Source organism: Pan troglodytes, chromosome 13, assembly GCF_028858775.2.
Source record: "Pan troglodytes isolate AG18354 chromosome 13, NHGRI_mPanTro3-v2.0_pri, whole genome shotgun sequence".
Lineage (NCBI taxonomy): Eukaryota > Metazoa > Chordata > Mammalia > Primates > Hominidae > Pan > Pan troglodytes.
Window position 1 is genome coordinate 134,874,081 of NC_072411.2, and position 15,231 is coordinate 134,889,311.

Genomic DNA, 15,231 nt, shown 5'->3' on the forward strand with positions numbered 1-15,231 from the left:
AAGGATGCCACCCCACAGGGAAGGGAATTTCATGTGTTAGATGTGTCTTTATGAGTTTTATCAGAAGGCCTCTAGATGTGTCATTTGGCACCTGTATTATATTAACTTTTTTTTTTTTTGAGACAGAGTCTCACTCTGTTGCCCAGACTGGAGTACGGTGGTGCGATCTCGGCTCAGTGCAACCTCCACCTCCTGGGTTCAAGCGATTCCCCTGCCTCAGCCTCCTGAGTAGCTGGGACTACAGGCGCATGCCATCATGCCTGGCTAACTTCTGTAATTTTAGTAAAGATAGGGTTTCACTGTGTTGCCCAGGCTGGTCTCGAACTCCTGGCCTCAGGCAGTCCACCTGCTTTGGCCTTCCAAAGTGCTGGGAATATAGGCGTGAGCCACTGCATCTGGCCTATTATAATAATTTTGATGATAATATGAGATTAAAGGCTCAGAGCATCTGAAGTCTTAGTCATGTCTCAGCTTCAGCCCTTAGGAGCTGGGAGTAGAGGACTGTCCCTGCTTCCTGGTGTTTAATGTTATTCCAGAAACGTTGGAGTACTGGCACCCTGGTTTTTTCACAGTTCACTGCAGCCTCTCACTTCTGGGCTCAAACAATCCTCCCACATCAGCCTCCCAAAGTGTTGGGATTACAGGCATGAGCCCCCACACCCAACTAGCGCCCTGGTTTCTGATGTGAGACTTTGGGTCAAGCGTTGGTCTGTCTAGGCTACAAGTTCTTCCTGGAGGTCTGCAGCAGAACTGGCAGCCACAAGCCCCTCCCTCAGCCATGATGAACTGGGCTTGTCCCTTGCTTCTATAAATCAGCTCCAGAATCTTCCACCTTTGCTGAACCTGAGATACGATTCACAGGGCTGGGCACGACCCTCTGGATGATCTCATCCAGCTTTGCATGCCAGAGCCAAGGAGCTGAAGGGCCACAGAGATCTGGATTTGCTGGATGTGGGCTGTGGCCTCCGTGCCACTTGGCCTGCCCTATCACCACCACACTTGTCTTCACAGCTGCCCTGTTTGGCTCCTGCTGGGGTACTGGCTCTTTCCAGCCTGAATACCCCTGGAATATAGAAGGCAAGAGACTTTTGCTTTGGTGAAGCTTTGGAGTAGATTCTGGGGAGAGAGCTGTGGTGAGCTCTGGGAACAGGAGCTGAGAGGGTGTTTCGTGGCTTGCAATTGCCAAATGAATTAAGATGCATTCCGCCTTCTGCCCTGTTGTACTCAGGGGCCAACTGCAGGTGCTCCTCCCTGAATCCATGATGCTTGGTTAGCTTTTGGCTAACTGCTGGTTTGGCCAGCAGATGGTAGACATCAGAGTCTTGGAAATCTCCAAAGGGTTCCTGTGATTGGTTTGCACCCCCGTTCCAGAGCTTCAGGGACATTCACAGTCTACCCTTTGTCAGTTCCAAGCCCAGTCCCATCTCTAGTAGCTGCACCAGGCATGCAGGCCTTGGGAGTATAAGGACATGCTGCCACTCATACTTTCCTGTTCCATTATTTCACCGTGCTGGTTTCCACCTCTGCTTAAGGCCCTAGTGGACCAGGGCTGTGTTTACAGACTGAAAAGAGCATGGGCTGTCTACTACACAAAGCTAGGTCCCCAGAGTGAGATCTTTTACTTCTGAGCCTCAGTGTTTGTGTCCTTAAAATAGCGGTGTGAATAGCTCTCCCCGCTATTGTGACCATTGTGAAAACTAAGTTCTCTTTCTGTGCCTTTTACAAGCTAGGAAGACATTCCTAACTGGAAACCATATTTGCTGCCACCTTGTTCTTGCACTTCCAGCTTCTGAAACTGTGAGAAAATAAATTTCTGTTGTGTGAGCCACCCAGACTGCACAATTTTGTTAGGGCAGCCCAAGCAGACGAATACAGTGGCCCCTGGAGCCTGGCTGTGCTGGGCCGCCCGCCTGCCTGGTCATGGTTGATCAGACCATGGATGGACCGCTGGTCTGACCAGGCCAATCGAATTCTCTCTCTCGGGATTTTGAAATTGGGGCTGAAGTGCTCCGGATTGGCTCTGCAGATGGCTGTTCTTGGAAGGATAATGCAATGTGGGGTGCCCACTTTCTACCATGCGGACCGGCATGAGAGATGGAGGGGGAATCTTGCCTCCAGTCCTAAGAGCTTTGCCTCTCCCAGTTCCAGTCCTCCTCCAGGCCACTGTGTCTCGTCCTTGGGTTTTTGAGACATCTTATTTTATTTTAATTAATTAATTAATTTATTTATTTATTTATTTTGAGATGGAGTTTTGCTCTTGCTGCCCAGGCTGGAGTGCAATGGTGCAATCTCACCTCACTGCAACCTCCGCCTCCCGGGTTCAAACGATTCTCCTGCCTCAGCCTCCCAAGTAGCTGGGATTACAAGCATGCAGCACCACACCCGGCTAATTTTGTATTTTTCTTTTTAGTAGAGACAGGGTTTCACCATGTTGGCCAGGCTGGTCTCAAACTCCTGACCTCAGGCGATCCACCCGCCTTGGCCTCCCAAAGTGCTGGCATTACAGGTGTGAGCCACTGTGTCTGGCCGAGACATCTATTTTAAATAATGAATACCTCCTTTTTGCTTAAGTGAACAAGCTTATTTCTGTCACTTGCAACCTAAGAGTTCTAACTAATACCGTGGGAGTGTTTGCATCATCAGCCGCAGCCATGAAGTTAAAAATTCCCTGAGTGTATCAGAAGCATCCATAGCTTGCGTGTGAAAGGGCTTTTTAGCTTTGTTAGTTCTCTTGCCGTCTCTTTGTTTTCTACCTCTCCTTCCCTCCCCGTCTTTCTTCACAGTCACAGCTAGGACAGTTTCCAATTCTTCTACCACATGCCCGGCTTTGTGGACTATAAATAGGAAGACAAACAAGGCTGGGCAGTTGGATAAATTGTCATTTAGGGCGGTTGGTGATTGTAACAAAATTAAATGGAAATGTCTGGCATGCTTCATGGAAGTCTGGGCGCTTTCAGCTTGAGCTGAGTTTTTTCCCTTCTTTAACTGGCTGGGGTAGGGGATACCCCTGAGGTGTGACAGGGATGCTGCTGGTCACCTGCTGACCTGGCACAGTGAGTGGATGCAGTCTGGATCTGCCCCAGACCTGAGGGTTCAGAGGAAACAGCTCTGGGGAAGGGACCCGTGAGGAGAGCTTTCCCTCATGTTTCCAGTTCATGAAGCCTGTCCGTAAACTGTCATCTCCACTCTGGATTTGAGAAGGCCAAGCCTCGGGGATGGCGAGAGTCCCTGAGGTCACCTGGGTGGGCACTGGCTGGGGGTGGTGCTCTGTCTTCTCTTAAAAAATATTTTGTTTTATTATTTTATTGTTTATTTATTTATTTGAGACACAGTTTCACTCTGTCACCCAGGCTGGAGTGCAATGGCGCAATCTCGGCTCACTGCAACCTCCACCCCTCAGATTCAAGCGATTCTCGTGCCTCAGCCTCCCGAATAGCTGGGATTACAGTTGTGTACCACCATGCCCGGCTAATTTTGGTATTTTTAGTAGAGATGGGGTTTCACCATGTTGGTCATGCTGGTCTTGAACTCCGGACCTCAGGTGATCCGCTCGACTCAGCCTCCCAAAATGCTGAGATTACAGGTGTGAGCCACCACGCCCAGCCAGCGCTCCGTCTTTTCACAGCTGCCTGTCTGGGTCCCAGAGAGCACTGGCCTGGTGGGGCTGCCTGTTCTCTTTGCCTCGTGGAGCAATGAGGTGGGGCCTTCTGTGAAGGAAATGATTTAAGGATAGCAGGGCACGGAGTGACCAGTATGTCAGTCCCTCTCTCCACATGCCTCTCATCCGCAGCCCTGAAGTCTGCTGCTTCGATCTTTTCCACCCCTGTGTCACCATCCCCTTGACCTCCAACCTATTCTTGGGGGGCCTGGCCTCCTCCAAGGGGCCTGTCTTCTTTCAAGTCAATGTTCAGGTTCTGATAATCCACAGCAAACTGAGTCTCTGCCGGCCTCTAGTGAGAGAGTTTGAAGCTGCAGGTGGTTGAACATGGCTGACCATCGGCCTCTCCGTGGGCATCTTGCTGTGTCTCTTGCTTTGTATTTGACAATATCCACGGTGGCGTTAGGACCCTGAAGGGAGCAATAGGAAGAGGGTGTCTCACAAGGCATTTCCGGGATGCGGTGGTTGAGCCTCTCACCGACATGAAACACACTTCCCTCTGGGGATTGAGAGCCTTGGTAGTAATGATACTCAAGTGAGGATTTGGAAGGCCTGTAGAAGTTGCTTAACCTATCACTCTACTTTAAGTAGTGTTCTTTTCCCTTTTGAGAAGGCTTTTTTTTTTTTTTTTGAGACAGAGTCTTGCTCTGTAGCCCAGGCTGGAGTGCAATGGTACGACCTCGGCTCACTGCAACCTCCACCTCCTGGGTTCAAGCGATTCTCCTGCTTCAGGCTCCTGAGTAGCTGGGATTATAGGCAGGCACCACCACGCCCGGCTAATCTTTGTATTTTTAGTGGAGACGGGGTTTCACCATGTTGGTCAGGCTGGTCTCGAACTCCTGACCTCGTGATCCACCCGCCTTGGCCTCCCAAAGTGCTGGGATTACAGGCGTGAGCCACCGCACCTGGCGAGAAGGCATTCTTTTAGGGAAGAGGGTTATGAAAAAAGACCTGGAAACCTGCAATTTTCCTGTGGGTGCATACATTTTAGGTAGCACCTGAAAACCTAGAGAGAGCCTCTTTCGATGATGGCTTGGAACATATCAGTTTATATTCTTTCCATATGGAAAAATAAGTCATGAAGCTTAGATAGCAGTTGTTTAAAGAAGAGAACTAAAAAAGCCACAAAATTGCCTTGGGAGAGGACAGGAAGATGGGGAAATTGCCATTTAAGTTTGGCCAATTTATAGCTGGGCACGGTGGCTCATGCCTGTAATCCCAGCACTTTGGGAGGCCTGAGGCTAGGAGTTCAAGACTAGCTTGGTCAACATGGTGAAACCCCATTTCTACTAAAAATACAAAAATTAGCCAGGTGTGGTGTCACGCTCCTGTAATCCAAGCTACTTGGGAGGCTGAGGCGGGAGGATCACTTGAACCCGGGAGGCAGTGGTTGCAGTGAGCCGAGATCGAGCCATTGCACTCCAGCCTGAGCAACAGAGCAAGACGCCATCTCAAAAAAAAAAAGGTTGGCCAATTTATTTATTTAAAAGTTTGTTCTTTGGAAGCCTGAAGATTAATTAATTCAGGTCACATTTTGAATCTGGAGGAGGAGGGTGGATTATTCAACAAATGATGCAAGGATTACTAACCAACCATTTGGAAGAAAATAAGGTTAATGATTAACCTCACATGATAAATAAAAATAAATTTCAGAGATTAAATATTTACATGGTTAAAAAAAAAAAGAAGCCATAAAAGTTGTAGACAAAACATAGGTGGTTGTTTATATAACCTTGGTGCTGAGGAAGGTTTTTCTAAGCATAACACTATATGTAAAATTTTTGAAAGTTGAAAATTAGCATAAACATACTTAAAAGGCAAGTGATAGAGCTAAAATATTTGAAACATACCAGGTTCTATGAAGATCTTTAGCAAACGGTAAGAAAGGCAAACAATCTAATGCAAAAATGAGACACACAAGAAAAATACAAGTTGTTAAAAAAACATTGGAAATATTAAATTATTTAGTTTTTAAAAAATAGTATATACAGGTTTATTTGATTTTTCTTTCATCACTGTAAACTAGGATGCTGCTAATTTTTTTACTTTCATAGATAATGTTTAAACCATTGAAGGAATGTTTCTGAAGGATAAATTCCCACCAGTGGAATTAATGGTTGGAAGGCAAAAAGCATCTTATTTTCAGTAAACATTTCCAAAGTGCCCATCAAGGCCAGGCACAGTGCCTCACACGTGTAATTTCAGCACTTTAGGAGACTGAGGCAGGAGGATCACTTGAGACCAGGAGTTTGAGACCAGCCTGGGCAACGTAGAAGACCCTGTCTCTACAAATTAAAAAAAAAAAAAAAAATTAGCCAAGTGTGGTGGCACATGCCTGTGGTCCCAGCTCCTCAGGAATCGGAGGGCATAGGACCACCTGAGCCCAGGAGGTCAAGGTTGCAGTGAGCTATGAACACACCACAGCACTCCAGAGCGAGACCCTGTCTCAAGAAAATAAATAAATAGGCTGGGTGCGGTGGCTCACACCTGTAATCCCAGCACTTTGGGAGGCTGAGGCGGGCGGATCACCTGAGGTCAGAAGTTTGAGACCAGCCCGACCAACATGGAGAAACCCCGTCTCTACTAAAATACAAAAAAATCAGCGAGGCATGGTGGCGCATCCCTGTAATCCCAGCTACTCGAGAGGCTGAGGCAGGAGAATCGCTTGAACCTGGGAGGCAGAGGTTGCGGTGAGCCGAGATCGCACCATTGCACTCCAGCCTGGGAAACAAGAGTGAAACTCCATCTCAAAAAATTAAATAAATAAAAAAGAAAATAAATAAAAGTGTGAGGGTGGGGGGCAGTGGCTCACGCCTGTAATCCCAGCACTTTGGGAGGCCGAGGCGGCCAGATCACTTGAGGTCAGGAGTTTGAGACCAACCTGGCCAACATGGCGAAACCCCGTCCCTACTAAAAATATAAAAATTAGCTGCACATGGTGGCACACACCTGTAATCCCAGCTACTCGGGAGGCTGAGACATGAGAATCGCTTGAGCCCAGTGGCAGAGGTTGCAGTGAGCCGAGATCATGCCATTGCACTCCAGCCTGGGCAACAGAGCGAGACTCTGCCTCAAAAAAAAAAAAAAGTTTGAATCGGTTTACACTCTCAAATAAATATGAGGGTGCCCATTTCCCTATAGCCTTGGGAAAAATGGGCATGTTTTCATTTTTGACAATCTGATGAGGGAAAAAAGTAATTTGCCACATGCACACATAAACATCTTTCTTAAGTGATTGGCAGAGTGACTTCAGCTTGGACCAGAGGGCTGGTTATGAATCTGTCAGTGAGACTGACTCTGGTTCCCTAATTTCTTTCCCCTGTAGTTCCTGCTCATTTTCCACAAGGCCGCGGCAGGGGAGCTGCAGGAGGACAGTGGGCTGATGGCGCTGGCAAAGCTTTCTGAGATCGATGTGGCCCTGGAGGGCGTCAAAGGTGCCAAGAACTTCTTTGAAGCCAAGGTAGGTGCTTAGTTCCTTCTGTGAGGAGCAACCACTCCCAGCCTTCACCCTGCCCACCAGACTGCAGCTGTCATTTTCATCTCAGCAGAGCACACCTGCAGAAACAGACCAGGAGGGTCCTCCAAGTCCTCTGCCAACCAGCAAGTGGGTGCCAGTCCACCTGAGTTCAGACTCTGCCTCCTCCATCTCCCTACCCTGTCCACTCTGAGCCTCGGTGTCTTCATCTGTATGATGGAGGGGTGACAATAGAATTGCCTGAATGATTAAATGAGTTCATGTACATGAAAGCATTTAGGAAGTGCCTGGCTCACTGTGAGCCCTTCGTAGGTGGTATGGGCTGTTGGGACTCTTGTGGAGTTTTGTTTTAGTTTATTCTGGAAGCTTGCCCAGAGACAGAGTGCCTTGGTGACATATCCTGGCCTGCCCAGTCCCCTAAGCAGGACTCTAAATTCTTACTTCTCTTTGAGGCTGCTTGGAGACAGATTTCATCATCTCTCTGCCATGCTGAAAGCCCAGTGCTCTCATCTGACAGTGTCAGGGACAAGCCAACCACTCATTGCGCCTTAAACACTGGCACCATGTGTCCAATAATGAAAGTGGTTTAGTCCTTCCTTCCTGACTTAACATTGATTCAGCCCATCTCCAGCAAAGCTGGGCACCGCATTGAGCTCTAAGATACAACTCCTTTCTAAAGGCGAAGTGGTCATAACTGTTGCCCTTCCCAGGGCACACACATAGTCCAGTGAAGAAAGCAAGTGCCACAATGACACAGAGAGGGTAGAGAGGAGGGAAGGGCTATTTTGCAGGGATGGGTCTTCTCCATCCATTGAGTATATAACATGCAGATGTCTTATGATGCCTTGGGAGAGGTGCTAGGGTTGAGAGCCCGAGCTTAGCAGGACAGTTTTCAGTCCACTGCTCCAGTGCAAGGTGATACGTGCTCTAGTTGAAGTAGGTTTGAGTGTCTGGGAATGTCTTAATCTGGGTATTCAAGACCTGTTATGATCTGGCTCTGATCCCTGCTTCAGCCTCATCCACCCCCTGCAAATGCTGCCACGCCTTTCCCAACTGGATCTGCTGTCCCCTCTGCCTGAACGCCCTACCCAAATGCCTCTGCCTAGAAAACTCTGCTTCATCCAGACCCACATTGAAGAGTTCCCTCCCCTGGGCTGCTTTCCCTGACTGTCCATCCTCTTCTGTGTGCCTCTAGTACACATGGAAGTGGTGTTATAATTTATCTTTTCAAGGCACCCTTAGATGCTTTTGGTAAAAGTATAAATTAACCCAGCTTTTTATTTTATTTTACTTTTTGAGATGGAGTGTCGCTCTGCCACCCAGGCTGGAGTGCAGTGGCAGAATCTTGGCTCACTGCAACTTTGACCCAACTTTTTGTAAAGCAGTTTGAAACTAACTATTCACATTTTATATTTTTCCCTTCCAGAATTCTACCTCTTAAGACGTCTTCTTTTTTTTTTTTTTTTTTGAGATTGAGTCTCACTCTGTCTCCCAGGCTGCAGTACAGTGGCACGATCTCGGCTCACTGGCACCTCTGCCTCCCAGGTTCAAGCAATTCTCCTGCCTTAGCCTCCTGAGTAGCTGGGCCTACAGGCGCCCACCACCACGCCCAGCTAATTTTTGTATTTTTAGTAGAGACAGGGTTTCACGACATTGGCCATGCTGGTCTCAAACTCCTGACCTCGTGATCTGCCTGCCTCCGCCTCCCAAAATGCTGGGATAACAGGCGTGAGCCACCGCACCCATGCAAATGCACATACATGTATGGACAAGGATTTTCATACAATATTGTTAGTGATAGAGAAAAATTAGAAATAACCAAAACTTCCACTATCAGGGAAATGAGTTCATTGTGATATACCCACACATTTGCACACTCTGCAGCTGTCAAAAAATGAGATGCAGCTGCGTGTCCGTGTGGACAGATGTCCAGAATAAATGAAGCAAGACAATATGCTGGAAACCTAATTTTGTAAACATGAAATCCAACCTGGATCATTATATGCCAAAGTATTAGTAATAGTTTTGTCAGAGGGACTTATTTTATATTTTTGTAATGTTTTACAATGAGTGTGCATTATTTTTATAACTGGAGAAAAGATGAAAAGAATGACAATAAAAATTCTTACAGCTCGTTATGTTTATAGGTCTGCCTCCTCACCCAGACTCAAAGGCAGAGTAGGTATGATATCTTTGTAATTACAGTGCTTGGTATATAATGGCCCTCAATAAACATTTGCGTGGATGACAAATGGAGGGCATCATCACTGGATTTGGGAGAGGGCCATAAAGGAGCCACCATTTGTGACAGATGTTCCGAGATAAATGGGGATTCACCTTGTAATCAAGGAAGGGAGGGCGTTGTGATCGTGGGAACAGCAAGTGGAAGGCTCCAAGGCATAGAGGGTGAGGCGTGTTTGGAGGCTGGAGAGGCGTCCCAATGTGAGGATACAGGATGTGTGAGGGAGCAGGGCTGGTGACATGGCCGGAGGTGAAAGCCAAGATGCAAATATGGTGACCCCAGCCTGGCCAACATGGTGAAACCCATCTCCACTAAAAATACAAAAATTAGCTGGGTGTGGTGGCGCACACCTGTAATCCCAGCTACTTGGAAAGCTGAGGCAGGAGAATTGCTTGAACCCTGGAGGCGGAGGCTGCAGTGAGCCGAGATCGTGCCACTGCACTCCAGCCTGGATGACAGAGCACGACTCCACCTCAAAAGAAAAAAAAAAGAGAGAGAGAGAAAAGGAAGGAAGAAAGGAAGGAGAAAGAAAGAGAGAAAGAAAAGAAAAGAAAGAAAGAATATGGCGATCAGGAAACTGGGCCAGCACTTGCCACCCTTTGGCACACCATGGCACATGTGGTCTATGACTCTGAGATAGGATGGCTCCCAGCTACACTAGACGCTATTGGACAGAGAGCTCCAGCCTCCCTGAGGCTGAGAGGAGCTCCTCTCTGGGCACCTGGTTGGGAAGGTCAGGCCTTCCCCCGACTGCTGAGTGTTAGAACCACCTGCACACCGGCTTCCCAGGCCCACCCACATCCACCTGGGATTTCTCCAAGGTGGGTTTCAGGAAACGTGTAGTCGATGGAGCTGTGACATGATTCCGATGCACAGCCGCAGGTGCAGGGGAGCCGTTGAGTGTTTGAGCAGGGCCTTGACGTGATCAGGGTGGGCACTACCAGGACACACTTGCCTGGGGACAGTTTAGACTCAGGGAAGTTTTCACAGATGTCCTGAGAAGAATTGTGGGTCCAATAAGGGTAGGGACAACCAGACTAGGGAGGAGGAGGAGACAAATTGAGAATTCTCTAGAAGTCTCAGTGTTCATCACCACTCCATTGGAGGAGGGAGATAAGTGCCATGAGGTTTGTAAGGAGGGGAGTTGATGATATTTTTCATCAAGACCAGCCTCCCAGGCCAATTGCGGTGGCTCACATCTGTAATCGCAGCACTTTAGGAGGGTGAGGTGGGAGGATTACTTGAGGTTAGGAGTTTGAGACCAGCCTGGCCAACATGGTGAAACCCCATCTCTACTAAAAATACAAAAATTAGCCGGGCATGGTGGCATGCGCCTGTAATCCCAGCTACTCAGGAGGCTGAGGCATGAGAATCGCTTGAACCCAGAGGCAGAGGTTGCAGTGAGCCGAGATCACACCGTTGCACTCCAGCCTGGGTGACAGAGCAAGACCATGTCTCAAAGGAAAAAAAAAAAGCCTGGCCTTCCCCTATTCCCAGAATGGCTGTGGTTTGAGGAGGAAAAGTTATGAACTGGGTTTGGTTTCAAGTGTGAGGTGACTTCAGGCACGGGAAAGGCGTGCCCTTTCATTTGAAGGCCATCATGTTGGTTGCAAATAGTTTCTGATCACATCCTGTTTGACCGAACCTGGTGACTCCTGGCTGCATGGGAGGTTAGGGAATGTCTTTTTTTCTGGGACCTGTCTGCCCGGCTGTAATTATGCCACTAGGGAAGATGAGGATCCTATGTGTTGAGGGTCATGGAGTAATTTCTTCCACACATGCCCAATTCTGAACCTGCCATTGGAAAACGCTGGAATATCATTACCTCAACTGGGCTCTCCTGGAGCCGGGGGTGGAGTCAGTCTCCCTTAGGCCCCTGGGCCATGTGTCAGGCCTCATAGCAAGAAATAAGGCAGGAAGTGGGTGCTTCTGGGCACCTCACAACATAGACCACAGGAGCTAACTTCACAAGATACAAGTTGAAACCAAGGATTAGAGATTGACCTATGGTAGAACAGACTGGTGCCAGGACTGTGGGGAAGGCTGGCATTTAGGCCTTTGGAGAAGAAGGTGTAATCAGAGGTATAAGGAAACCCTGGGGAAATGCTATTTTGGAGGACAGGAGCAGTTTTTAGAAGAGATTAGGCTGGGTGCAGTGGCTCACACCTGGACACTTTGGGAAGCTGAGGCAGGAGAACTCCTCAAACCCAGGAGTTCAAGGTTGCAGTGAGCTATGATCATACCACTGGACCACAGCCTGGGCAACAGAGCAAGACCCTGTCTCTAAAACAAAACAAAACAAAACAAAAAGCAAACAATAAAAGAGAGTTTTTAGTCCCTGCCTCTAGGGATTATAATTCCATAAGAGTAAAAGTGACCTGGTGCAGTGGCTCACATCTGCAATCCCAGCACATTGGGAGGCCAAGGTGGGAGGATTGCTTAAGTCCAGGAGTTTGAGACCAGCCTGGGCAACATGGCAAGACCCCATCTCTACACACACACACACACACACACACACACACACACGTACACACACACATCTTTCTATAACACACACACACGTACACACACACATCTTTCTATATAAGCATAACTCTTGCTGTTAATATTATCAGAGTTACCTGTCTTCAGAAATGGACCCCTGTGAAATGCAGGGGGAATTTAGAAAATGGACACTGTGATTTTTCATTGAAATGGGAGCATCCAGGCCTGGTGCAGTGGCTCATGCCTATAATCTCAGCACTTTGGGAGGCTGAGGTGGGAGGATTGCTTAAGCCCAGGAGTTTGAGACCAGCCTGGGCAACATAGTGAGACCCTCTCATTACAAAAACAAACAAAAATATTAGCTGGGTATGGCGGTGCATGCCTGTAGTCCCAGCTACTCAGGAGGCTGAATTGGGAGGAACACTTGAGCCTGGGAGATTGAGGCTGCAGTGAGCCATGACTGCACCACTGCACTCCAGTCTGGGTGACAGAGTAAGACCTTGTCTCAAAAAAAAGACATTTAGAAAGCTGAGAACTCTGCTCCAACTCCCCCGAGACAGTTAAATGTTGGGAAATGTAAGGATTACTTCTTCCCTTGTCCTCCAATGTTATAAAAAGAATGCAAACATATTGAAAAAGATAATATCATATTCATTCTCTGAAGCCATTGATTCTGATAAAGTCAGATAAAAATGACTTTATTAGAATAAAGAAAAAAGAATTATATCAATTAGAAAAAAGAATTATATCAATGAATGTAGCTCTAAGGATCTTAAAACTTCAGGGGCCAGGAGCAGTGGCTTATGCCTATAATCCCAGAACTTTGGGAGGCCAAGGTGGGCACCTCACTTGAGTTTAGGAGTTTGAGACCAGCCTGGCCAACATGGTGAAACCCTGTCTCACTAAAAAAAACAAAAATTAGTTGGCCGTGGTGGTGTGTACCTGTCATCCCAGCTACTCGGGAGGCAGGAGAATCACTTGAACCTGGGAAGTGGAGCTGAGATCACGCCATTGAGCTCCAGCCTGGGTGACAGAGTAAGACTCCATCTCAAAAAGAAAAAAAAAAGAATCTTAAAACTTCAAAAAATGGAATGCAGTGATTACATTTAAGGAGATAGATGTTAAAACTGTAAGAATAATTTGAAAATGTTGCTATCATAGGTTATCAAGAAAAAAGTCATTTAAATTAAATATCTCAAAGGTATTTGGTAAAGTTTAATACCCATTCATAATAAAACATTTTAAAATAAGAAAACAATGCTTCTTTAGCACGATAAAAGAATATTGGCCGGGCGCGGTGGCTCACGCCTGTAATCCTAGCACTTTGGGAGGCCGAGGCGGGTGGATCACCTGAGGTGGAGAGTTCGAAACCAGCCTGACCAACATGGAGAAACCTCGTCTCTACTAAAAAACAAAATTAGCTGGGCGTGTTGGCACATACCTGTAATCCCAGCTACTCGGGAGACTGAGGCAGGAGAATTGCTTGAACCTGGGAGGCGGAGGTTGCAGTGAGCTGAGATCGCACCATTGCACTCTAGCCTGGGCAAAGAGAGCCAAACTCTGCTTCAAACAAACAAACAAAAAAACAAAAAAGAAAAAGAAACATCTCTTTCATGTGGGAACTTAGGATATGAAGACGATTGGGAGAATAATGGGCTAGCAATAAAAGGTGTTGAGACAATTAGCTATGCACTTGTGAAGATAAAGTCAAGTCCCTACTTTATACTCTGCACTAAAAGAAGTGCACTTAGATCCTTTTGCGGTTCATAATGTGATGACTAGGTTTTCATGTCCATGTGTGAAGTGCGCCTTCCTCCAATCCTGTTAAGATGTCAGCACATTTGCCTTCTGACAGGAAAGAAAAAAAAAGTGAAATAAATGAGCTTATTTTTGTGGCTTAAGGGGCCAAATGAGAACACAAAACCATAAAGGTATTAAAAGGAAATTCAGGAAAAGGGGTTTAAAAGCTCGGGGGTTTAGAAGACCTCCTTAAACATGACATAAAATGCAAATGGCAGAACGGAAATGGTTGATCAATTTGATTACATCAAAATTTTAAATATGTATATCGTCCCAAATGCCTTAAAGTTAAAAGACGAGCAAAAAACTGGGAGAAAGGAACTAAAATATTATAACCAGAGACTAATACCTAGTATTTATGAGGAAAGTAAATATTCTTTTATCTTTTTTTTTTACCTTATGTAAATAAATGCAAATTGGGGCTGAGCTCAGTGGTACATGCCCATGATCCCAGTGCTTTAAGAGGCTGAGGTGGGAGAATTGCTTGAGCCCAGGAGTTTGAGACCAGCCTGGGCAACATAGAGCAACCCCATCTCTACAAAAAATTGAAAAAATTAGCCTATAGGTGGCATGCACCTATAGGCCTAGCTGCTCAGGATGCTGAGGTAGGAGGCTCGCTTGAGCTCGGGAGTTCAAGGCTGCAGTGAACTATGATTGTGCCACTGCACTTCAACCTCAACCTGGGGGATGGAGCAAGACGTTTCTAAAAAAAAAAAAAAAGGAACTGCAAATTTAAAAATAATATAATAACTGAATAGAAACGTGGGCAAAGGATATAAATGGGCAATTTACAAAAGAGGAAATAAAAGAAGGTGCCAATTTTTTGGCTATCTGATTGGCAAAAAGTAAAAACATTAATGATAACCTTGGCAAGGTTGTGGGGAAATGAGAGCTTCCAGTTCATGATTGTGGGTGTGTAAATCGGAGCAGCTACTTTGGAGAGCAATTTAATAGTCTATTTAAATAACGTACATAAGGCTGGGTGTGGTGGCTTATGCCTGTAATTCTAGCACTTTGGGAGGCTGAGGCAGGTGAATTGCTTGAGTTTAGGAGTTCAAGACCAGCCCGGGCAACGTGGTAGAACCCTGTCTCTACTAAAAATACAAAAATTAGCCAGGCGTGTGATGACGTGTGCCTGTAATCCCAGCTACTTGAGAGGCTGAGGCAGGAGGATCGGTTGAGCCCTGGAGGCAGAGGTGGCAATGAGCTGAGATTGTGCCATTGTACTCCAGCCTGGGCAACAGAGTGAGACTCTGTCTAAAAAAAAAAAAAGTACATACTCAGCGTGTTTGGAAATTTTATAAATTGAGACACACACTCACAGAATCAGTTCTAGAATAGAGGATTTTTAGATGGGTTTATCTGATATGATATTATTGAAGACAAGTTGTTAGATTTAAAATACTCAGATGGCACCAAATTCCATTCACAATACCAACAAAAACATGTAATATCTAGAAGTAAATATAGAACGATTGATTTAGTGAGCAACATAAAGGCATAATTGAATGAAAACTGAGGCATTCAGGGAAAACTGTATTTTTAAAAATTATTATTATTTTGAGATGGAGT

At 46.4% G+C, this 15,231-nt stretch overlaps 1 protein-coding gene and 1 non-coding gene across 8 annotated transcripts in view; both read left to right on the forward strand.

Moving 5' to 3' along the window:
* Positions 1 to 15,231, forward strand: part of EFHD1 (EF-hand domain family member D1) — a 49,575-nt gene that overhangs the window by 32,151 nt on the left and 2,193 nt on the right. For all 7 annotated transcript variants that reach the window (XM_024355142.2, XM_054679528.2, XM_054679531.2 and 4 more), the window contains one exon: positions 6,984 to 7,118. In XM_024355142.2, coding sequence (XP_024210910.1) covers positions 6,984 to 7,118 — 135 coding nt within the window. The remainder of the gene's footprint in view (positions 1 to 6,983; positions 7,119 to 15,231) is intronic.
* On the forward strand, positions 13,611 to 13,713 carry LOC112208524 (small nucleolar RNA U13). Its single transcript, XR_002942999.1, has one exon. It is a non-coding gene; the product is annotated as a small nucleolar RNA U13 (small nucleolar RNA).